Source organism: Lithobates pipiens, unplaced genomic scaffold (genome assembly GCF_037356315.1).
Source record: "Lithobates pipiens isolate NorthernLeopardFrog02 unplaced genomic scaffold, aLitPip1_a1.2 Scaffold_3, whole genome shotgun sequence".
Lineage (NCBI taxonomy): Eukaryota > Metazoa > Chordata > Amphibia > Anura > Ranidae > Lithobates > Lithobates pipiens.
In genome coordinates, this window is record NW_027507790.1 from 178,288,058 (window position 1) to 178,312,995 (window position 24,938).

Below are 24,938 nucleotides of genomic sequence, written 5' to 3' on the forward strand. Positions count from 1 at the left end.
GCCCTCTTTTGGCCCCCCCTGTTTTTCTCTGTTGTATTCACTAATATGGGGACGTGGTATCCTGAATTTGCTAGGACTCCCTCTCTCTCAAAAATTTTCTCTCTTAATATAGTAAACCTTATTGAGTGGGCTTTTATGTGTGAAAGTTATGGTATGGTGTGCAGGGTGAAAATTAGGGTGCCTTACATGCTCTGGATATGGTTCTCCGAGCTTTGGTGAATATTTGTTAGCCGTTTGAATTGGCCATTAGTGAGGGCCTCAGTTTTATTTTTATTTTTTATTTTTTTAAAGGAGTTTATGAATTTAGAATTGCCTCATGGGTTTTTGATGATACAATATATAAACATTTCAAATGTACAACTGCACTATAGCTGGATGTTGTCTTAAAATAGAGCCCAATCGGAAAACCCATTGGCCTGGTCCGTGAGCTGCGAAACCTAAAGTAAGAATAAAGACTTTTTCATTTTTTTCAGATTTAAAATGCAACACAGTGTTAAAGTATATAATTAAAATACAAGATGTACTTTAATTTTTATTTTTTCTGTTTTGCAGCTCAGAGTGGGACTGGCCAGCCATTGTATTGGCCATTTTACCATGTATTATAGTTTACATATTATACACTTTGTATAGAAAAGAATCGCTCCCTTTAGGCCTGGTTCACACATATGCATTTTTTAGTGCGTTTTCCGTTTTGCAGAACCACACTACAGCCCATTTAACATGGATTCCTATATAAGTAATTCACATCTGTGCATTTTATGGAAAGGGCCAGAGACTTTTTTTGGTTCCATAGACTTTAGACTTTAATGGATCAAAAATGTGTATTAAAAAATGCAAAAAGGCACCTGAAGTATACAAACTGCAACCTGCATAGGTGTGAACCATGCCTAAATTAATAACTTTTTGTTGCTTTGTAGCCTGAAGTAAAGGCCGACACCGTTTTGTTTGATCCAGCTGTATTTACCTAGTGCAATTGATAACATACAAGTGAAAGATATACAGTGCCTTGTGAAAGTATTCGGCCCCCTTGAACTTTTCAACCTTTTTTTCAAGTGGGACACAATTGTGAAGTGGAATGAAATCTATTGGATTTTTGAAACTTTTTTAACTAATAAAAAAATGAAAAGTGGGGCGTGCAAAATTATTCGGCCCCTTTGCGTTAATACTTTGTAGAGCCACCTTTTGCTGCGATTACAGCTGCAAGTCGCTTGGGGTATGTCTCTATCAGTTTTGCACATCGAGAGACTGAAATTCTTGCCCATTCTTCCTTGCAAAACAGCTTGAGCTCAGGGAGGTTGGATGGAGAGCGTTTGTGAACAGCAGTTTTCAGCTCTTTCCACAGATTCTCGATTGGATTCAGGTCTGGACTTTGACTTGGCCATTCTAACACTTGGATACGTTTATTTGTGAACCATTCCTTTGTAGATTTTGCTGTATGTTTGGGATCATTGTCTTGTTGGAAGATAAATCTCTGTCCCAGTTTCAGGTCTTTTGCAGACTCCAACAGGTTTTTTATCCAGAATGGTCCTGTATTTGGCTGCATCCATCTTCCCCTCAATTCTAACCATCTTCCCTGTCCCTGCTGAAGAAAAGCAGGCCCAAACCATGATGCTGCCACCACCATGTTTGACAGTGGGGATGGTGTGTTGAGGGTGATGAGCTGTGTTGCTTTTACGCCAAACATATTGTTTTGCATTGTGGGCAAAAAGTTCGATTTTGGTTTCATCTGACCAGAGCACCTTCTTCCACATGTTTGGTGTGTCTCCCAGGTGGCTTGTGGCAAACTTTAGATGAGACTTTTTATGGATATCTTTGAGAAATGGCTTTCTTCTTGCCACTCTTCCATAAAGGCCAGATTTGTGCAGTGTACGACTGATTGTTGTCCTATGGACAGACTCTCCCACCTCAGCTGTAGTTCTCTGCAGTTCATCCAGAGTGATCATGGGCCTCTTGGCTGCATCTCTGATCAGTCTTCTCCTTGTCTGAGCTGAAAGTTTAGAGGGACGGCCAGGTCTTGGTAGATTTGCAGTGGTTTGATACTCCTTCCATTTCAAAATGATCACTTGCACAGTGCTCCTTGGGATATTTAAAGCTTGGGAAATCTTTTTGTATCCAAATCCGGCTTTAAACATCTCCACAACAGTATTCCGGACCTGCCTGGTGTGTTCCTTGGTCTTCATGATGCTCTCTGCGCTTTCAACAGAACCCTGAGACTATCACAGAGCAGGTACATTTATACAGAGACTTGATTACACACAGGTGGATTCTATTTATCACCATCAGTCATTTAGGACAACATTGGATCATTCAGAGATCCTCGCTGAACTTCTGGAGTGAGTTTGCTGCACTGAAAGTAAAGGGGCCGAATAATTTTGCACGCACCACTTTTCAGTTTTTTATTTGCTAAAAAAGTTTAAAATATCCAATAGATTTCGTTCCACTTCACAATTGTGTCCCACTTGTTGGTGATTCTTCACAAAAAATTAAAATTTTATATCTTTATGTTTGAAGCCTGAAATGTGGCAAAAGGTTGAAAAGTTCAAGGGGGCCGAATACTTTCGCAAGGCACTGTAACTCTAACAAAACCACCTTTTACTTTAATTGAAGCCTTTAGTTTGTTAGTTGTCTCTACTAACTTTGCACATATAGACTTTGCAATGTTCACCTACTCTTCTTTGCAGAACTGCTCAAGTTCAGTTACATTTAATGGTGACCATTTGTAGCTAACAGTCTACAAGTCATTCCACGGATTATCAATTGGGTTTAAGTCTGGGCTCTGACTAGGCCATGCAAGAACATTCACTTTTTCATTTTTGCTGTGTGCTTTGGGTTACTGTCATGTTGAAAGGTAAACCTTTTCTCCATTTACAACTTTCTGGTAGAGGGCAGCATATTTCCCTCAAGAATTTGATGGTATTTTGCCCCATCCATTTTTCCTTCTATCCTGATAAGTGCTCCATTCCCTGCTGTAGAGAAACACCCCCATAAAGGGATATAACCACCTCCATGCTTTAAGCCAGGTTCACATATGCTGCAGCCACAGATCACAGCATGGGGTCCATGAGGCCTTGTTTAGGTACAAATCAAGTCCAAATTGTTGCCTAAATTTGCAACTGAATCACAAGCCAAACATGCACAGGACCCTTTTTAAATGCGGACAGCTGCCATCCCGGAGCTGTGTGGCCACAGAATCTTCAAGGTGCATTTTGACTGCATGTGGCCTTTCTTGAGGAGTGTCCTTTTTTCTTGCAACCTTCACATACGAGCCACATTTGTGGAGAATTTGTGATATTGTTGTCACATGCACATGTGACTTTGTCATAAATTCCTGCAACTGCCTCTCTGACCAGTTTAATAGTAGCCTCCTACTGGGGAGTAAAAAACTTTTTTATTTGTTAATATTTTTGTGAACTCTGGTATGTGTTTGTGTACCAAGGGTTGTATAATTGCTGTGATCATAGTGGGAGGTGGCTTCACTCTTTCTTTTGGATTCCTTATTTATTTTGTAGTATAAATAGTGAAACAGGAGAATTTGGAACACTCCAAATGCCAAGAAAGCAGAAGAACCATAGCAAACCGATCTCACAGCAAGAAATAAAAGAAAGCAATGGCCAGACTTCACCCATATATGTGGGAAACGGTTTTTGAACCCTCAGACTTGCTTATTTAAAATTATAGATTTATTTTAGAGGCACCATGCTGCTAGTTTCCTCTTATGTTTTATATTAATTATTATAATTATTTTTATATTAACAGACATGCTGGGCAGGTAACTTATTTTCCATTTAGATCACTGTTGCCCTCATTTTCTTAGATTTTACTAAAACATGGAGTTATTTGGTCCCTTAATAACTGCAAGTCATTCAGGCCCCAAGACAGCAAAGCAGAAACACACCATTTTAATTGTTATGCACATGAACATTTATTAGCCTAAAAGTAATTCACAGGACTTCCAGGTGATTTCTCAAACCGCATGTGGGGTGCGAACAGTCACAAATACAAGTCAATGGTTGTACATAGCTGTACTCGCATAAACACCAATCGCTTCTGCATCTGTGTTTACCCATACACGGGGCACGTTTTGCTAAACGCAGAAGTTCAATTTGGGGAAATAGGACACAAACATGCAAAAGTACCATACATAAGCAATTAGCATATACACAAGTATGGCCACAGCTATTCACTAGTATTGTCGGCAGCATGTGCCTCCTGTGGCTCCCCAGATGTGGGAAAGCTCGGGGGGTTTTACACTTGACGACTTTTAAGCTATTAAACATCAGTGTGCATTAGAACTTATACTATATGAACGTGTTACAGTTGGAATGAGGTTTTTGATGCTGGTATTTCATTTGATAAATAAAATACAGTATAATTTGCGATTACCAAAACGTTCAAAAGCTGTCCTGTGTCCACAAAACATTGTTACAATAAGACTTGGAGGAGATTTACTAAAACTACAGAGTGCAAAATCTGGTGCAGCTCTACACAGAAACCATCAGCTTTCAGTTTTTTTTCGTTAAAGCTTAATTGAACAAGCTAAAGTTAGAAACTGATTGGCTACCATGCACAGCTGCACCAGATTTTGCACTGTCCAGTTTTAGTAGGGTTGGATTCACACATATGCAAATTGGATGTGGGTTTTCCTGCATGCAATTTGCATTACAGGAGAGTGTGACCAGCTGTCAATGGAGTCGGTTCACACAGCTCCGGGGTGGCTGCGGTCTGCATTTTAAAAGGGTCCTGTGAGTCCTTGGTTCCAATTCAGGTGTGAATTCAGGCAAAAATTCAGACCAGATTTTGCACCTGAATCGGTAAACAGGGTGCACCTGGACCCCATGCTGTGAACAGCGGCTGCAGCATATGTGAACCCAACCTATATCGACCCCATGGTGTTTCAACATGTTCAAGTAGTTTCCAGTTTTAGTTTTTGGAAAGCAGTGGTTTTCTTCATATTAACCTTTGGCAACCACTCCCAGTCTGAGATCAGAAACTCTTATTTTGAGGCCCTCTAAAATATTTTTTCAATTTTACATATTACACTTTGACTGGACTGGCAGGAAGACCTTAATCATCGATTAATGAATACTTGACTCCAGTTATGAAGTTATAATCCATGGCATTTGCATACTTTTCAATCAATACCAATTCATGTGTTCAAAAAACACTACACTTTTTTTAATTGGTAGGTTAACTGGCAGTTGGCCTCTCGTAGTGTATGGATATGAGATGAGGACCTTGGATTGTAACCACCTTGATAATGCTATAAAAAAAGAAGCCTGTAGTAATTAAAATGTGTGCTAATATTTTTTGGACTGTAAGTACAGATGGTTGCATAAGGCATGGCTAATAGTAGAACAAGTGGCTAATGGATTCTGTTGAACTTGTGTGCTTAAGTTTTGCATGCATTGAAGAAAAGCCAGCACAACGACCAAATAAACATTTGCAAAAGAAGGTAGGGCAAATAGACTGTTCTGAGAACACCAAATGCATGGTTTTTGTTTATATATAAACAGATCCCTTAGGAGCACTTAGTATTTTTGGAAAATAACCAATACGTTACCAAATCTTCAGCACTGCTTGTTTTTCATAGGTCATCTAAAACCACCTTAGGGTCATGGGACATTCTAGGAAAACAGAGTGATGTTCTGCATCATGTTTGAGATATTATCAAGTATATTAGGGTTATGAAAGAGGAAAATTAGGGTACACATAAATAAAGATCGTTCAGTCCAATAATCAGACTCCTGACCTCTTTTATTTTTATTTTTTTTTTAAAACATGTACATCCACATCCAATGGTGAGCTACATGGTTGTTGACAGCAGCCAGCACTCGGACTTAAGTGGCTGGAAATAGGGATGGGTCTTTAGTAGCAGCTCAACTCAGGTGTGTAGAGGTTCTCCTGTGCCTTTTTTGCTGTGGGCTGACTTTGCGTGTACCTGTAACAATGCATCTGTAGCAAATGGCTGAATACCAACAATTTAATTTACATAAATCATAATGGATCCAACCTTTTACCCTTTTCCTTGCACCTGCTGTGCAACAAGAAGCTAAGACTAGTCTGATGAGTTAAAAGTTTACAGAAGGCAGAAATGAGTCATTTTCATCTGGGTGTACCTGCAGGGGAGTTCTTTAGCACACAGGCATTCCTGCGTAATGACAGTGACAACCTAGTCAGGGAGGAGAGACCTGATCGGCAACCCAGCCCTACTCTCACATGTAAAACTGTACACAAGTAACAAAGTGTTACATTACACAGCACTCTGCATAGAAAAGAACAGTTGGAAAAGGACTATGAAGACTTAATTAAGCACACTGTCATCTGGTTTTATGAGGATTGCAATATTTTCACTGCATAAAGAAATCTCAGAAGATGATAGATTGGGAAAACTTGGCAAAGAGAGATGGAATGGTGGGAGTTGTTGCTGGATTGGGGAGCACTGCACAAAAGAAGCTGGGTAATGTCACCAACACTGTCAATGGTACTGTCACAGGCCTGGTACAGACCGTTCGGAATAAAACCACAACTTCACCTCCAACAGAAAATCATGAGATAAGTAAGTTACGTGCAAATAATTCTTAAATACACTTCCATATAATGTGAATGTTTTGTACTTGAGTTACTTGCTAAGCTAAGTTTTATACAAGTAGATCTTATAATGGAAAACAGGGAGGTGAGAAACCTGACCTTCCTTTTCAAATCATGTCAAATGTCTCAAAGCTTGACCAAAGGTACAATATAGCACAGGGGTAGGCAAACTCGGCACTCCGGCTGTGGTGAAACTACAAATCCCATCATGCCTGTGATTGTCAGGGTCTTGCAATGTCTCATGGGACTTGTAGTTTCACCACAGCTGGAGGGCCGAGGTTGCCTACCCCTGATATAACATATGCCTGTTTAATGGTTGGCTGCATTGTCTCCATAAAAAACAGAATGATTAGTTATGATGTTTTCAAAATGCTGAAAATTCTTTGCATGCTAGAAATTGCTAATTTAATCACTATTTTAACACCTTTGTCAAAACATACAGCGGCTGTCTCTGTGCTCAAACCTCCACTACACAGATCTGCTTACCAGAACCCATCACCTCAAAACAAAAGATATCTAATATTGCTTTAAACTCCTCTCAAGGGGATGGATGGCTCGAACCCTTTCATATAAGCATGGATGGCTCTCTAACAGCATGGCAACTAGTATATTGCAAACGTATCTCCTTTTAAAACACAAATGTATATCTGCGCAAACAGTGAAACAAACAACCAAATGAAACAGCAGCTGTGCACAATGTCTAGACACTTGACATATGTAATATAAAATATAAAGCAAATAGTGCAGTGCTGAAATAAAAAAAAAACATAGTGAACATGCACAAAATTATTCCAAGTATCTAACCAAGTCCATAAAAGTGCAATTCCATAGAAATGTTTATGAGCAATCTGTGCAATCACATACAAGCAATGAAGATGAAAAAGTCCCTCACGCCGTGAAAGTGATGAAGGTAGGATAGGGTAAGTGTCACCAGCCAAAAATTGATAACAGTGCTTACCAGAGGATATGCGACCTCCTAATAAGAGTGGTTTAATGCACTTTGTTTATAATAACCAAGCCAGAGATCAGGACCTCCTAGATATCCTCCCTGTCACTGGATAATTGCACCATAGAGTTGGATGGATGAATGCTGAGAAGCAAAGCCCCCTCTCCCCAATCTTCTCTCCACCAATCTCTGAGATCGGCAGAGAGAAGATCTGGGAGAGAGGGCTTTGCTCCTCGGCATTCGTCCAACCGTATCTCCTTGCTGCGGTGCTTTTCATAGTCCTTTGATTCCATTCACATGTGTTTGGCTTCTGCTCTCACCTATTGGTGGGCACTGCACTGTCACAGGAGATACAGTTGCAATATGAGTGCTCTGTGAAAGGAGTTTAAAGTGATATTAGACCTCTTTTATTTTGAGCTCTTCGACCCCAGGAAACAGATCTGTGTAATGGAGGTTTGAGCACAGAGACCAGTGATGGTGTTGCTAGATTGAACGTCACACATGGACATACGTTTTAGAGATCATCTTGGGACTTTTTATGAAGGACTTATTTCACATTTGTTGTTTACTTTGAACATAACAGCATAACGCTTTTATTTATTATTGCTTGCTTTTAACCATTCTGACAGCTGGAAACCGCCATTATCATGGGGGAAATCCAGTGTAAATTCCTGTGCTATCCACAACTTTCTACCTTCCCTTGGCAGCACAGTGGCTAAGTGGTTATCACTTCCATCAGGCAGGTCATTGGTTTGAATTCCAACCACAATACCACCTACATGGAGTTTGCATGTTCAACCTGAGCACGTGTGGTTCTCCTCCCACACTCCAAAAACATGCTGGTAGGGTAATCAGCTCCTAAGGCCAGCCATAGACAGTGAATTTCTTGATTCACTCTGTCTATACAGACAGTGCTGATGAGGGAATCCCTCCTGCCAAGCCATTGTCTTCTCCCAATGGGAGGAAGCCATCCCCGCTGGGGGAAGACAGTGATTATTGCTAACAGCTATAACAGCTGGTTGTACCCATGTAGATTGATAGATCAACTTCAATACATTCAGCTTGCCCATACTCATTTAAATTCAAACTGTCTATGGCCGGCCTAAATTAGCCCTAGTATGTATATACGTGAGATAGGTACCTCGGATTGTAAGCTCTTTGAAGGAAAGGAGTAATGTGAATGCACAATATATAAAGTATTGTGTAAATCTTTGGTGCTATATAATACCTAAATAATTAATTACCTGAAATAAATACATTTGCTGATACTTACATAATACTTTTTTAATTTTCATCAGCTGCCAGATGATCAGGAGAGCTTAAAGCCCCTAAGCCCCTGTCACTCCAATGTGAAGGCTCAAGGGCCTGCGCTGGCAGGACGTCAAAAAAAGGCATGCACGCAGCATCTTTGAGGCTTTTAACCCTTTTTTAGCTGCTAGTGGTAGTTAAAAATGCCCTGCTAGTGGCCAAAAAGTGCAGCTAAAAAGATGGTAAAGCTCCGCTAAGAATAGCAGCGCTTTACCTCTGACGCCCACCCCAGTGTGAAAGGGCTCTAAAAGGGAAATTCTGCATTATATCCTCCTCCCCTTCCTCCCTCTTCTACCATAGTTGGCATAATACATTTCTTTGGAGGGAACGGGTACCTAGTTTTGAGCCTAGGTGTTTCGAGCTGAACTTCACCCCCCACCCCTTTGCCCTCAGCCTCCTGGGACTCATCGCATGTCATTCATAAAGCACAGAGCAGCTTGCGCATGCGCAATGAGAGGCCGCTGTGATGCCGCAAGGCGCTACAGCTGGCTTCCCTTTGTAAACATGCCAGTGCTTGGGACCTGAAGACCAGTGAAGAACTGGCCCAGGTGAGGACAGCACTGGATCCCTAGACAGAGTTGTCTTTTTATTAAAAGCCAGCAGCTACAGTATTTGAAACTGATGGCTTTTAATTTTTTCTTTCTAGGGTGAAGAACTTCTTTAAGTTGCTATAGAGCATGTACATTTCTATATCTCCTCAAAACAAGACCCACTTCCCTCCATAGGATGGTTTAAAGTGATTGTAAAGTCTCGTTTTTTTTTTTTCCTATAAAAATAATAAACATGTTATACTTACCTGCTCTATTGCAGTGGATTTGCACAGAGCAGCCTGGATCCTCCACTTCACGGGTCCCTCTTTGGTGACCCTGGCCCCTCCCTCCTGTTCAGTGCTCCCACAGCAAGCAGCTTGCTATGGGGGCACTGAATCCGAGTCACAGCTCCCTGTGTCCATTCAGACACCCTCTCTCCCCTGATTGGCTAGCTGACTTTGACAGCAGTGGGAGCCAATGGCAGTGCTGTTGTGTCTCAGCCAATCAGCAAGGAGAATCTTGGACGGGTGAGACACCCGTGGACATCGCTGGACAGAGAGGGACCTCAGGTAAGTGTTGGGGGCTGAGGTGGGCTGCTGCATACAGAAGGATTTTTATCTTAATGCAAACAATCTATTAAGATAAAATGCCTTCTGCCTTTAAACCACTTTAACCAATTAAGGATGTGAAGATTTTGCCCCTTAATGACCAGGCCATTTTTTTAGATATGGCACTGCGCCGCTTTAACTGACAAGCGTGCGGTCATGCGACGCTGTGCCCAAACAAAATGTACCTCCTTTTTTATTCTCCCACAAATAGAGCTTTATTTTGGTGGTATTTGATATCTCTGTGGTTTTTATTTTTTGCACTATAAACAAAAAAGAGCGACAATTTTTTTTAAAAAAGCTATTTTTTTTTTACTATAACAAATATCCCCCCCCCCAAAAAAATATAAACAAACACATTTTTCCCAGTCTATGCCCATATGTATTCTTCTACATATTTTGGGTAAAAAAAAAAAACGCAGTAGCCGTATATTGATTTGTGCAAACGTTATAGCGTCTACAGTGTCTACAAAACAGTGAATAGATTCATGGAAATTTTATTATTATTTTATTACTACTAGTAATTGCAGTGATCTGCGATTTTTAGCGGGACTGAGACATTGTGGCGGACAGATCGGACACCTAATTGGGAACCAGTGACATTATTACAGTAATCAGTGCTACAAAATATGTACGGTTATTGTACTATATTGCAGCTTACCAGTTCTTTATTTTCACCTGTCCTGGCATCTTCTGCCCAGCTCCTTTTGGACTATAGCTGTCTTCATTTTCCAGCCCGGCATGACGTTACTCCTGCGCATGCATGGGAGTTCAGTCATCTTGGCACACAGGATGAAAGTCGAAATGTAAACAAAACTGCGCTTAGTGTACACTCTAAAGAAAATTAAGATTAGGTAGGAAGGTTAATTTTATTGCTGAAGAGACACTGCATATCTCTTCTGCAATACAGAGAATAAAAATAATACCTCTGCATAATTTAACCACACAAAAAAGCTGCTGCACCACACCACTTCAATACCAGACACTGTTACCCCCTTCCCGCCCAGGCCAATTTTCAGCTCTCAACGCTGTCACGCATGGCTAGTTTTTTTAAGTTGTAATTTTTTTGTCAATTTTTTTGCAATTTCTTACATACTGTCACCAGTGAAGTACAGCGTCATACAACTGATGTGGCGGTGATCAGGGACACTGACTGGTGACAGTATGTCAAAATAAAAGTAATCATTTTTTTTTTTAATATATATTTTTTTGGAATTTTTATTTTTTCCTTTTTATTACATTTTTTTTTTCTTTTACACAAGTACAGTTATCTATTATCGCCCGTGTCCAGTGGTTGAGAGGTTACGCCGGATCGCAGCCCGATTAGGTTAGGTGGGAATGGGTTAAGGTGCTCAGTGATGAATAAAAACCATCCACAGCCCTGAATTTTGCCAGGTGGTTAATGAACGAAAATTAGCCCTGCCAGGAAGCAGGACATGGCGAAAATGTTTTGTTCAGCAACAAAAGTTGATGGCTAATTGAGAGAAAAATATTGGGAAGCCACATACTGCTAAGCCTGAGCTGAAGATCAGATTGATTTAAACAAAAGCACTCTAGATTTATTTTTATTAGGTGGAGCACATTTGTGGAGCAAAGGATTTATGGAGTGAAGTCATTTGATTGGAAGAATTATATTGCACTTTATATTTATTTAGACTAAATGGCACTTTCTTTGCTTATTCATAAATGTGGACTTGTAGCACTGGCCAGTAGGGCATTTGATTTTTTATATTATTTGTTGCTGAATTTTGCACAGTTTGCACAATTGTTTGTTTCATATGTTTTGATTTATGTGTATATATATATATATATATATATATATATATATATATATATATATATATATATATATATATATATATAGATTATCACATGGGTATTTGGGATTTAGCGCCACACTATATAATTTGTTCTAATAAAAACATAAAAGTGCTTCAGTGTGCCAAAGTGCTTCCCCACATCCAAGCCTCTTATCAGATGGACATGATCTCACAATAAAAGAGATCAAGCACGCTTTTTTCAGTCCACAGAAACCGGTTTCCACTGTGTAGTCAGTGTATTGTCCCCACACAGGAATCTGTATATAGGGAAAACCAGTGCACTGTCAAACAACTTGTGTTTGATAAACTAAGGCCGGCCATACATGGATCGGTTTCTGGAATAATTATTTTTTGAAAATCTTTTCTAAGTATTTTAGTTCGAATTTCATACCATTAGTTGGCCGAAGCAACGGCTGATTTTTGCACAGCAATCAAATTTGAGTAACCGGGCATGTTGGAAATCCTCTGAACGATTTTCTAATCAATGATGGGAGAATCGTGTGAGAAATATAATCGAAAAATAAATGCGCATGTGCACAAGAAAAGAAAATTACCAAAAAAAAAAAGAAACAACATGAGGTGAAATCGAAGGCTTGGTTGGTCAAATTTCGAAATCAATGGTGACACCATCAGATCACAAAACGCACAAAATTTCTTTTCAAAGAAAATTTGTCCGGAATTCGACCCATGTATGGCCTGAATAATGATTCCAACAGTTGCTGCAATTACAGAAAATGTGTGTTCCTCACATCAGCAAATAAAAAATAACATAAAACTTGATGCGCTACTGTATAAATAAACATCTATGTGCAATTAACCCCTTGCCAGCGAGCGTAAGCAGATTTGTGTACTCGGCTTTCGGGGGTTATACCGGGATGATGCCCGCAGATAGAGCCGGCGATCAGCTTTCCAGTGATAACAACCGATGCGGCTAAAAGCCCCCCGCCTCCCGCCGCTCTTAGCGATCAACAAACCGCCGGTTCTATCGGCTAGGGACAGACTGAAATGAAGCCGTAAGTGGCTTCATTCCAGTCTCCTAATTGTAAACACGGAAGCGACGTCATGACGCCCGATCCCTCCATAAAGAGTACTTGTCACCACCTATTACTGTCACAAGGGATGTTTACATTCCTTGTGACAGCAATAAAAGTGATCAGAATTTTTTTTTTTTTAAAACAATTTATTAATTTTAAAATAAATAAGATTTTTTTTTTTAAAGCACCCCCTTTGCTGCGAGCTCGTGCAGCAAAGAAAACGCATACGGAAGTCGCGCCTGCATATGTAAACGGTGTTCAAATCACACATGTGAGGTATCGCTGTGATCATCAGAGCGAGAGCAATAATTCTAGCATTAGAACGCCTCTATAACTCTAACCTGGTAACCATAAAAAATTTTAAAGTGGCTCCTATGGAGATTTTTAGGTACCGTAGTTTGTCGTCATTCCACGAGTGCGTGCAATTGTAAAGCGTGACATGTTTGGTATCTACTCGGCGTAACATCATCTTTCACATTATACAAAAAATTGGGTTAACTTTACTGTTTCGTTTCTTTATAATTCATGAAATATATATATATATATATATATATATATATATGCTTGGGGGTAATTTTCTAGCAAACAATATGGATTTTAACTTGTAAACACCAAATGTCAAAAATAGGCTTTTAGGGTAAGAAATGTTAACTGTGCCAGTGTTGCCAACCCCTGAGGTTAAATTTACTGGCAGGACACCATAATTTACAAACCGCATCAATTTTCTACTGGCAAAAATCGTGAAATTTACTGACAGCCACATTTTTTACTGATGCTGCAAAAAAAGTACAAAAAAGGGCAATTTTCAGTGCAAAACAGTGCAAATATTAATATTTAAACTAGAAACGTGTAGCTAGTGCTATTAGCAATGTAAATTTAAAGAGGTAGGTAGCTCTACCAAGAGACTTAGTAATATATTGACCAAAGAAATCTTGAAAAAGTGCTAAAGTAAATGTGCAAGTGCAAATTGTTACCAAAACTGCAAATGATCTTATTGTGCCAAAAACGTCACCAATAAAATAAAAAATAAAAAATGTTTTTCAAAACTGAAAATAGTACTATGTGCCAGAGTCTTCATCCATTAGCAGAATTAAGTGCTAATAAAGAAAATGTATCTATCTCATTGGGAGTGCACTAATGCCGTGTACACACGACCAGACTTTCAGGAACTAGGTCTGACGTCTTCCAGAAGGACTTTCGGGCGAACTTAGGACTTGGCCACACACAATCACACCAAAGTCCGACGGATTTGACCGTGATGAAGTACGACTGGACTAGAATAAGGAAGTTCATAACCAGTAGCCAATAGCTGCCTTAGCGTCGGTTTTCGTCCATCAGACTAACATACAGACGAGTGGATTTTTTGACCGGACTCGAGTCCGTCGGAAAGATTTGAAACGTGTTCTAAATCTAAAGTCCATCTGATTTTTCGACAGCAAAGGTCCAATGAAGCCCACACATGGTCGAATTGTCTGACGGATTCATTCCGTTGGACCTTTGCTGTCAAAGACCGGTCGTGTGTACACGGCATTAGAGTTCTCACAGCATTATTCCATCTAGCTCAGGGGTATTAAATTAAAATTCATGGAGGTCCAGTCAGTAAAATTTTCTTCCAGCCGAGGTCCGAATCATATGTTTGACTCTCAATGGCACCTTTTCTTTGCCAGTGCCATACCACATGGTGCCACATGTACCATGCAGCTTGGTACGGCACAATAAAAAAATAAATAAAAAGGGTCAGGGCAGCAGTGTTGGTCATCTTACTTTAAAAAAGTAATTAGTTAAGTTACAAATTACTTCTCCCAAAAAGTAATTGCGTTAGTAACTCAGTTACTACATTGGAAAAGTAATTAGTTACTCAGCAAAGTAACTGTGACTTTTTTTTTATATTCTAAGAGACGGGTCCAGTATTACTGTAAGCAAGGGGCGCATTCCCCTCTGCACATCTATTTCTCCTCTGTATCCTCCTGCACGTCTATTTCCCCTCTGTTCCCCCCCACACATATATCTGTTCCCCCCCACACATATATCTGTTCCCCCTCTGTACCCCACCACACATCTGTCATCCACCCCACAAACATATATCTGTTTCCCCTCTGTACATCTGTCCCCCCCCCAAACTCACAGATCGGATCGTTCCTTGGATCAGAGTCACGGATTGGATCATTTTTCGGATCAGCAGATAATAATTGAATTTGCAAAAACCTGTGAAAATTCCACCACCATATAGTCCCCACTGTAATATCCACAATCTCCCCACTGTAATATCCGCGTCATCTCCCCCACTGTAATATTGGCGGAGTATGGCTGAGCATGGCTGGGTATTACCGAGTATGGCAGAGTATGGCTGGGTATTACAGAGTATTGCAGAGTATGGCAGAGTATGGCTGGGCATTACCGAGTATGGCTGGGTATTACCGAGTATGGCAGAGTATGGCTGGGTATTACCGAGTATGGCAGAGTATGGCTGGGTATTACCGAGTATGGCAGAGTATGGCTGGGTATTACCGAGTATGGCTGGGTATTACCGAGTATGGCTGGGTATTACCGAGTATGGCAGAGTATGGCTGGGTATTACCGAGTATGGCAGAGTATGGCTGGGTATTACCAAGTATGGCAGAGTATGGCTGGGTATTACCGAGTATGGCTGGGTATTACCGAGTATGGCTGGGTATTACCGAGTATGGCTGGGTATTACCGAGTATGGCTGGGTATTACCGAGTACGGCAGAGTATTGGCTGGGTATGGCAGAGTATTGGCTGGGTATGGCAGAGCATTGTCAGGGTACTGCAGAGCATTGTCCGGGTATTGCAGAGTATTGGCCAGGTACTGCAGAGTATTGGCCGGGTACTTGCAGAGTATTGGCCGGGTACTTGCAGAGTATTGGCCGGGTACTTGCAGAGTATTGGCCGGGTAATTGCAGAGTATTGGCCGGGTAATTGCAGAGTATTGGCCGGGTAATTGCAGAGTATTGGCAGGGTATGGAGGCCATCCGATTTCTCCCCTCCACTGTACAGATCTGTGCACAGAGGGGAGAGAGGAACCGGCATCATTATGACGCTGGTTTGTTTACAAGTGATCACTCCGTCATTTGACGGAGCAATCGCATTGTAAACGGGTGACTGGTGCCCCAAGATGGCCGCCGCTCCATAGCTAGGCCGAAGCCACGCCCTTTCCTAAAGCCAAGGCCGCACAGCGCTCCGGATCTCGGCACGTGACGATCTGTTGCGCCCCTAGTGGCGGTAGATGTAATTGCGGTGTTACGGCAATTACATCTACCGCCCCCCATGGCAGTAGATGTAATTGCAGTAACGCCGCCCAAGTAATGGGTACGGCGTTACCATGAGGGGAAGAGTAATCAGTTAGATTACTCGTTACCCTCTAAAGTAACAATGCCGTTTACTTTAACTCAGTTACTTACATCACTGCAGGGCAGAGACTTATTTTTCTGCGTATCTGCTTATAAGGCAGCCCACTGCAATAAAGGGGCTGCCTATATGCGGTAAGTAATAATGTAAAGCTAGCCTCAAATCCTTTGCATCACAATCCTTTTTATTACATCAGTGTTCTCAGTCCCCCTGCACATCATCCCCTCCTTCACATTACAGTCCTCAGCCCCCCTTCACATTCTTTTCTGCAGTCCCCCTTTATATCACCCTCTACTTCAAATTGTAGTCCCCAGCCCCCCTTCACATTCCTATCCTCACCCCCTTTATATTACCCCCTTCACATTCCTGTCCTCAACCCCTTTATAGCAACTCCTTCACATAACTGTCCTCATCCCCTTTATAGCACCCCCTTCACATTCCCGTCCTCACCCTCTTTATAGCACTCCCTTCACATTCCTGTCCTCACTCCCTTTATAGCAACCCCGTTCACATAACTATCTTCACCCCCTTTATAGCACCCCTTCACATAACTGTCCTCATCCCCTTTATAGCACCCCTTCACATAACTGTCCTCACCCCCTTTATAGCAACTCCTTCCTATTCCTGTCCTTACCCCCTTTATAGCACCCCCTTCGCATTCTTGTCCACACCCCCTTTATAGAACCCCTTCACATTCCTGTTCTTACCCCCTTTATAGCACCCCTTCACATAACTGCCCTCACCCCCCTTTATAGCAACACCTTCCTATTCCTGTCCTTACCCCCTTTATAACACCCCCTTCACATTCCTGTCCGCACCCCCTTTATAGACCCCCTTCACATTCCTGTCCGCACCCCCTTTATAGCATCCCCTTCATATTCCTGTCCTCACCCACTTCATACCACCCCCTTCACATTCCTGTTCTTACCCCCTTTATAGCACCCCCTTCACATTTCAGTCCTTACCCCCTTTATAGCACCCCTTCACATAAGTGTCCTCACCCCCTTTATAGCACCCCTTCACATAAGTGTCCTCACCCCCTTTATAGCACCCCTTCACATAAGTGTCCTCACCCCCTTTATAGCAACCCCTTCCTATTCCTGTCCTCACCCTCTTTATAGCAACCCCTTCCTATTCCTGTCCTTACCCCCTTTATAGCACCCCCTTCACATTCCTGTTCTTACCCCCTTTATAGAACCCCTTCACATTCCTCTCCTCATCCTCTTTATAGCACCCCCTTCACATTCCTGTCCTCACCTCCTTATAGCCCCCACTTCACATTCTTGTCCTCGCCCCCTTTATAGCTTCTCCCTTCACATTCCTCTCCTCATCCCCTTTATAGCAACCCATTCACATCCCTATCCTCACCCCCTTTATAGCACCCCTTGACATTCCTGTCCTTACCCCCTTTATAGCAACCCCTTCACATTCCTATCCTCACCCCCTTATAGCACCCCCTTCACATAACTGTCCTGACCCCCCTTAATAGAAACCCCTTTACATAACTGTCCTCACCCCCTTCACATTCCTATCCTCACCCCCTTATAGCACCCACTTCACATAACTGTGCTCACCCCCTTTATCGCACCCCTTCACATTTATGTCATTACTCCCTTTATAGCATCCCTTCACATAACTGTCCTCACCCCTTTATAGCATCCCCTTCACATTCCTATCCTCACCCCCTTATAGCACACTATCCACATTCCTTTTCTCACCCCTTTTTAGTGCCCCATTCACATTCCTGTCCTTACCCCATTACATAGTTACATAGTTAGTCAGGTTGAAAAAAAGACACAAGTCCATATAGTTCAACCACAAAAAAAATAATAATATCATATAATCCCATATACCCAATTCTGTACCCACAGTTGATCCAAAGGAAGGCAAAAAAAAACAGCAGAGCATGATCCAATTTGCTAAAGCAGGGGAAAAAATTCCTTCCTGATCCCCCAAGAGGCAATCGCATTAATAGCACCCCCTTCACATGACTGTCCTTACCCACTTTATAGCACCCCCTTCACATTCCTGTCCTCAACCCCTTTACAGCTTCCCCTTCACATTCCTATCCTCACTCCCTTATAGCACCCACTTCACATAACTGTGCTAACCCCCTTTATAGCACCCCCTCCACATTCCTGTCCTCACCCCCTTTACAGCACCCCTTCACATTCCTGTCCTTACTCCCTTTATAGCACCCCCTTCACATATCTTTCATCACCCCCTTTGTAGCACCCCTTCACATAACTGTCCTCACCCCCTTTATATCACCCCCTTCACATTCCTGTCCTCACTCCCTTTATAGCACTCCCTTCACATTCTGCAGCACCATGGAAGGTTTTTCACCTTAATGTATAGAATGTATTAAGGTGAAAAATCATGAGGGTTTACAACCCCTTTAAGGGAAGGCAAAAGTCAAAAAACATATTTCTCCATTTATATGAAGGCTAGGTTAATATAACCCAGCCAGCACAGAGTTCCCCCTTACAGTGCAAGGCAAACTCTAATGTAAAGGGGAAGGCTGCAGATCATGATCTAAGGGGAAACTCTGACATAAAGGAGAGAACCTGAAAACTCGTTGAAAAACAGCGCTGACCAAAAAAGTGTTAAAATTAAAAATAATCAAGTGTTGATGAAATAAAAAATATGATTAAGAAAATTGAATAATAATAATAAGTTCTTGCTGCAACCCAATGTGAGACGCACACAATATACAATAATCTTAAAGAAACAGCTGCGCTAAAACTTATAAGAAACCAAAATTATGAAGTGACATAATCTTTCCTATTTTTTGCAAAAATCTCGAAAGTTGCAAAATAGTGCAAAAAAAAAAAGAAGTTCAATGTAACAATAATTTTCAAATATATAAACAGTCCGAAGAAGATGAAAGATAGATAGGATGATGAATCTCAGTCCATTTCAGTGACTACAAAACCACCCTTCACGCATGTAGCAGGTGCACCCAGAGGAAAGAGGTTTATCCACCACCAAATTCAGTGAGGCTTACCAGCTGCCAAGATCTCTTTTTTAAGGAGATCTTACGAGCTTGCAAATAGCACGTCCCTGGTCCCTAGGCTCTGCTGGTGTCTCCAACTTTCATGCCCCCTTCTTAAAGCGTCTCCCGTTCCGCCACAATCATTTAGCAAAACAAAAAAAGAGAGGCTCCCATAGCGTAACTCCGTAAAATTTTTATAAAAATACAATAAGGTAAAGTAACAAACTCACGAATTTCCAGCAGAGTATAAGCGTATATAAAAATCACGAGCCGGCCGGCTCTCTCTTGTTTACACTGCCCGCCCTTCCTGGTTAATGTGGAAATGCGGTGACGTCAGCACGCCGCTCACCCTACGTCGTTTAGTCAAAAGTGACTTCTTCCTGGGGTACGAGCGGCGCGCTGACCCACCGCCATAAATACTCACTGGTAATCATTGTAACCGCCCATTTCCAAGCTCCTGGTTACAGCTCCCAATCCACCATTTTGAAACAGGGCAATATTAATCTCCTGCCCTTATTGAACCATCACCTATTCTAAAGGGGAGAGGGAACCATTTCCCAAATTGAAAATGGCAAGTTTACACTTACGCATTACACTGGGAACATATATACAAAATACAAATAGAAATTTATTTAATAAATTAAAAAAGGCGTCCGTGTTCCTACGCGCAGATTCATTGTGCGCAAACCAACACAGAAAATCCATAACTCTTACACCGGTCCTACACTCCACAATGAATGAGGAGTGTATGCCCAGAGCCAGTGGTTGAATTATTTCAAAAAACCTTATAAAAATAAATAAAGATTTAAAAAACATTTTTCTTTATAGGACATAATCTAAATTGTCCCAATGTAGAAAATTATTGAAAAATGTGTTCCTACATTAAAATGCGTATTAAATAAATTCATAACCCCCCAAAGGGGAAATTGAACAACCCCAATCACAAACACTGTAATTACCAGGGGAAAGAGATTTTTTCTTTACCCCTATGAACAAGGTATGTTTCTACATCAAATGCATGTTACATGAAACCACATCCTCAAGGAAAGATAATTGGCCCCAATCCATGAAAGGGGAATAATATTTTATAATCAACCACAAACCGCCAATAATCGTTGAACTAAGGAGTGTATATGAGGGCACCCCTCACGTTTCAATCACAGGGCCTGCCTAAAGAGTCTTTCTAGAATATTTTACTAAAACCCCTCAGCTGGGTTCAGCAAATACCCTAGTATCAATATCCCATTAATAGAAAAACTCTATCACTACATGTCCTGAAGGAAGTGCATATATAGATTATATTCAATGCACAAATCCCAGATAACAGATGAAAATTACCCATCCCATCTCCTCCATGGAGATGATGTCGGCTGGATGGATACACCTACACTCAACTTTTAAACTATGTGCATTAACAGCGCATCGTGTTATTAAAAAATGCAATCTAAGCAGAATCCTTAGATAAGATGTTATCAAAAAATGTAGTCAAATGAAGATCGTTGGATCCAAACCAGGAATTCGGAAATGGTTCACAGTATAAGGGTCTAACCGTTATCAATAAAAGCATTCACATCAACGTCCACATTAAGACCATAAGGTGTGTAGCATCGTATTTTATGTACCCACATCATTTCCAGTCTAGACAGGTCACGCACCAGGGAACTACCCCTCCAGTGCGCATTGTACTTGTCTATGCCTAAAAATAAGGTATTTGCTGGATTACGGCCATGATGTAAATCATAGTGCTTGGATACAGAATGGAATTTATATCCATTCCTAATGTTCGTAATGTGTTCCCCCAAGCGAACCTGCATGGCTCGTTTGGTTCTCCCTATGTACTGGAGCCCACATGGACATTGCAGAAGGTATACTACACCCTTAGAGCTACATGTTATAAAAGGTTCGATTTCATGTTCCCTTCGGGTGCTGGTAGAAACGAATGACTCCGTTTTTTTCTTTTTGCTCTTATTTAGTGTACAAATCTGACACCGTCGACACTGATGATATCCTGCTAATTGTTGAAAAAAAGAGACTTTCTTAGTGGGGGGATCTATTACATTAGGGGCTATCCTATGTCTCAAGGAGGGGACCCCTCTAAAAATAATTTCCGGATTGGCTGGAAGAAAAGTACGGATGATTCTATCATTAGATAAAAGATTCCAATGTTTCCGCAACATCTTTCTAACCAAATAATGTTGGGTAGAAAAGGTTGTAACAAAAGGAATGATGGACTTTTTCCTTTCCTTACCCAAACCAGCCTTCAACAGAGAGGTTCTATCAACCTCAGCTATTTGTTCTATGGTTACATCCATAGACTCAACATCATACCCCTTTTTCTCCAGTCTCCCTTTCAGGATGTTCGCCTGCAATCTGAAATCCCTAACATCAGAACAGTTCCTCCTCATTCTTATAAACTGACTTTTGGGGATTGATTTTAACCAAGAATCATGATGGCAACTACCTATAGGTATGAAAGAATTTCTATCTGTTTTCTTAAAGTAGGACATCGTCTTAAATCCCCCTTCTAATTTGCTAATCATCAGATCCAAAAAGTTAATGCTGTCCGAGATAGCTTCCACTGAAAATCTTATGCCCCTATCCTCCTAAATAAACAAATGTGAAAAAAATCCAATAAAGAATGTCCACACAAACATAGATTGGAATCCTGGTTCTGTCAATTGACAATTCAGTCAGTGTGATGCAAATTCCTACAATAGTACTATCCTTATACTTCAAGGATATATGCATGCAGATGAACTTATTAGTGGTATAAAGTGCTTCAGGGCTGCAAATAAAAATGTTCTTTTTTCAGTGCTCCACCACACAATGAGTTTAGGATGTACCTGTACCTGATTTATAGACCTATATGATAGGTCTAATAATGCTTGTTCCCTAATATTGGGGGTGATCTGATGTCTAGGGATGGTCTGTGATCCTCACCTTTTAAATATCTCCTCTTTGTTCCAACAGTCACACCTGCTTGTAAATAAGTTCTGTGGATAAGGGCTCAAAACCACATATAGACCACCATGGTGTAGTATGTTCAAAGACAACCGATTTATTAAAAGTAAAATATTGAACTCACATAGCTATCACTTGTACATCGCGTTCAAATGAGCAATAATAAATACAGTATGTAGCAGATCAAATTTGCCGCTATTCCTCATATTCATCTGTGACGTCACCTGGCTCCTCCCCATGCATATCGTCACTAACCACGTGACTTCATCAGGGTTGGCTAGCTGACATGCGTGGCTGTCTTTTATAGGCCGACGTATTAGCCGCTAATTGTAGGTGATACACTTATTCATTGTTATGTGATTTGGTTCACATTGACACCACCTTCCACACAGGAATCGCTTCAGCAGCCCTCAGACTCCTACCGCCACACAAAAAACCAAAAGAAAGGAAAAGCTTCATAGTGCAGTATCATTAAAACCCATTTATTAAATGGCTATTGCGCTTACAGTGTATGAGTAGTACTATATTTCCCCGAAAATAAGAAGGGTCTTATATTAATTTTGGCTGCAAAAAACTAACTAGGGCTTATTTTCAGGGGGTGTCTTATTTATTTATGGTATGTACAATAATCTACATTTATTCAAATACAGTCATGTCATCTTCTGCTGGACATTTTTGTTTTAATATCCTGATCCTTTAAAGAATGATAGACAGCACAGTGTTTGTGCTGTGTCATTTCCCCTTTTATGTTCTAAAAAACCTGGAATAAAACCTGGACTAAAACAATACATTTAAAAAAAATAAACATTTCCTGTGTCCCCTGTCTTCTCTTCCCCTCTCCCCGTCAGCACAAGAGTCGGCATTATGAAAACCTTAGTTAAAGTCCTTGCAAAATCATGTAATCAATTCTGTAAAAAGATTACATAGTGTGTACTGTGTCTCCTTGTATAACTTTATTGTGGAAAATAACCTTATTTACAGTATCCCTGGGCACTCCCATGACCTGCTAGAGTTCTCCTTCCCCGCTCTGCATACTGGAGAGAGAGGGGTAGAGATCCCTGCTGACGTCAGCCCCGCTCCGAGCACTGCAGAGGGAAGGGTCGCTGACAGCAAGAAGATGTCCGGTGGGTCACGTGACCACCCAAGGGTGCTGTAAATAGGGTATTTTCCACAATAAATTTACAAAAGGAGATACTGCACATTATATAATCTTTTTACAAAACGGATTACAAGGACTTTAATTAGGGCTTATTTTCAGGGCAGGGCTTATATTGCAGCCATCCCCGATAATCATGGTAGGTCTTATTTTCGGGATATGGCTTATTTTCAGGGAAACATAATGCCTTCTGCACCCTTCTCTTGACTGATACCTTTTTTTTTGTATAATCTTTATTTAAGTTTATAGAGAGATATATAACAAGACATGTTCAACATTTTGCATAGAGTAAGATCGTTGACCCACCAGGGTCTTACACATGCTAACAGTATGAATAAACAAAAAAACATGTACCACCACCAGAGCGATGATGTTGGGTATTGTGTGGGAAGACCTGGGGGGCCTACATTCCTTTAGCAGATTTATGGTTGGCATCCCGAAGGCGGTAGCACGGAAGCTATGGTGGTGTGATAAATAGGGGGGATATTTCTGCCCTCTCATATACCATCTTTCACCCCCGGGGGTGAACCAGGAGGGGGTTGTCCACACCAGCGTTCTGAGAGTGTGATCCCGCGACCTGCAGCGAGGGCAGGGGGGGGCCCAATGGCCTCCATCAAACCGCCCCCTGCCCCCTGCGTGCAGCGTGGGCACCAAAAAGCCACCATGTACACGCCCATAAGATGTACAGTTTCTCCGGTGTGGCAGAGATCTGTCCCTCTCGCGCACCAGGCCCCATGCAACTATAAACACCAATGCGATGCCAATCGGATGTTTAACCTACAGCATCAAAGTAAAGGAGGCATATAAGCTCCAGGGTGTACAGAGAAAAGGAAAAGAGGGGAGAGAAAAAAGAAAAGAAGAAAGGGTGGGGGGGGGGGGGTGAGGGAGAGACCTGAGCGTTCCTGCATTGTTGTAAGAAGCCTTCTTCGCACCCACACCGAGCACACCACCACTGACCAGGGTCTTCTGTTTACGTGATTTCTGGGGGCTACAGTCCATCGGGGGACAAGGTTTTTATCTCTAAGTTTTGTATTCCTTGCGAGTTTCAAGGGATGGATCTGCCAGTTCCAGTAATGCTGTATCTAGGCTAGAGGGAACGTAGCTAGAATCTGTGGCATATTCCGACCACGGTGTCCAGGTACCGACTAATCGGTCCCGGGAGCCCGACAGGTCACCACCCAGTCTTCCGCCTCTCGGACTGCACTCACTCCGCTTATCCACTCCTCCCTAGTAGGGATTCTGGGCTGTTTCCAATAAATTGGGATTAAATGCCTTGCTGCATTCAGCAGGTGGGACAGCACGTTTTTTTTGTACTGGCTGAATGATGTCGGAGGGACGTGCAGGAGGAAGTGCACCGGAGAGTAGGGGACATCTATCCCTGTTATAATCTTTATTTGGTGTTTAACATCTTCCCAGAAGGGTCTGATTAGGGGGCAATCCCACCATATGTGGATTAGTGGACCTTTATGTTCGCACCCGTGCCAGCACAGTTCTGACTCGGAGGGTGACTGATACCTTTTAACAGTGAGATCCCTCTGATGCTTTGGAAGCTCTCCGTGGACCACGGCTTTTGCTGTAGGATGCGCCTAAGAAAAAGTCAGGAAAGACCTACTAGAACAGCTGAACT

The 24,938-nt window shown here is 41.6% G+C and overlaps 1 protein-coding gene across 1 annotated transcript in view; it reads left to right on the forward strand.

Annotated features, from left to right (window-relative positions):
• Positions 1-6,164: 6,164 nt before the first annotated feature.
• The window catches only part of ANKDD1B (ankyrin repeat and death domain containing 1B), a 98,316-nt gene continuing 79,542 nt past the window's right edge, over positions 6,165-24,938 (forward strand). Inside the window, exon 1 of the mRNA XM_077462560.1 lies at positions 6,165-6,556. Within this exon, the coding sequence (XP_077318686.1) occupies positions 6,373-6,556 (184 nt within the window). The 5' untranslated portion in view covers positions 6,165-6,372. The remainder of the gene's footprint in view (positions 6,557-24,938) is intronic.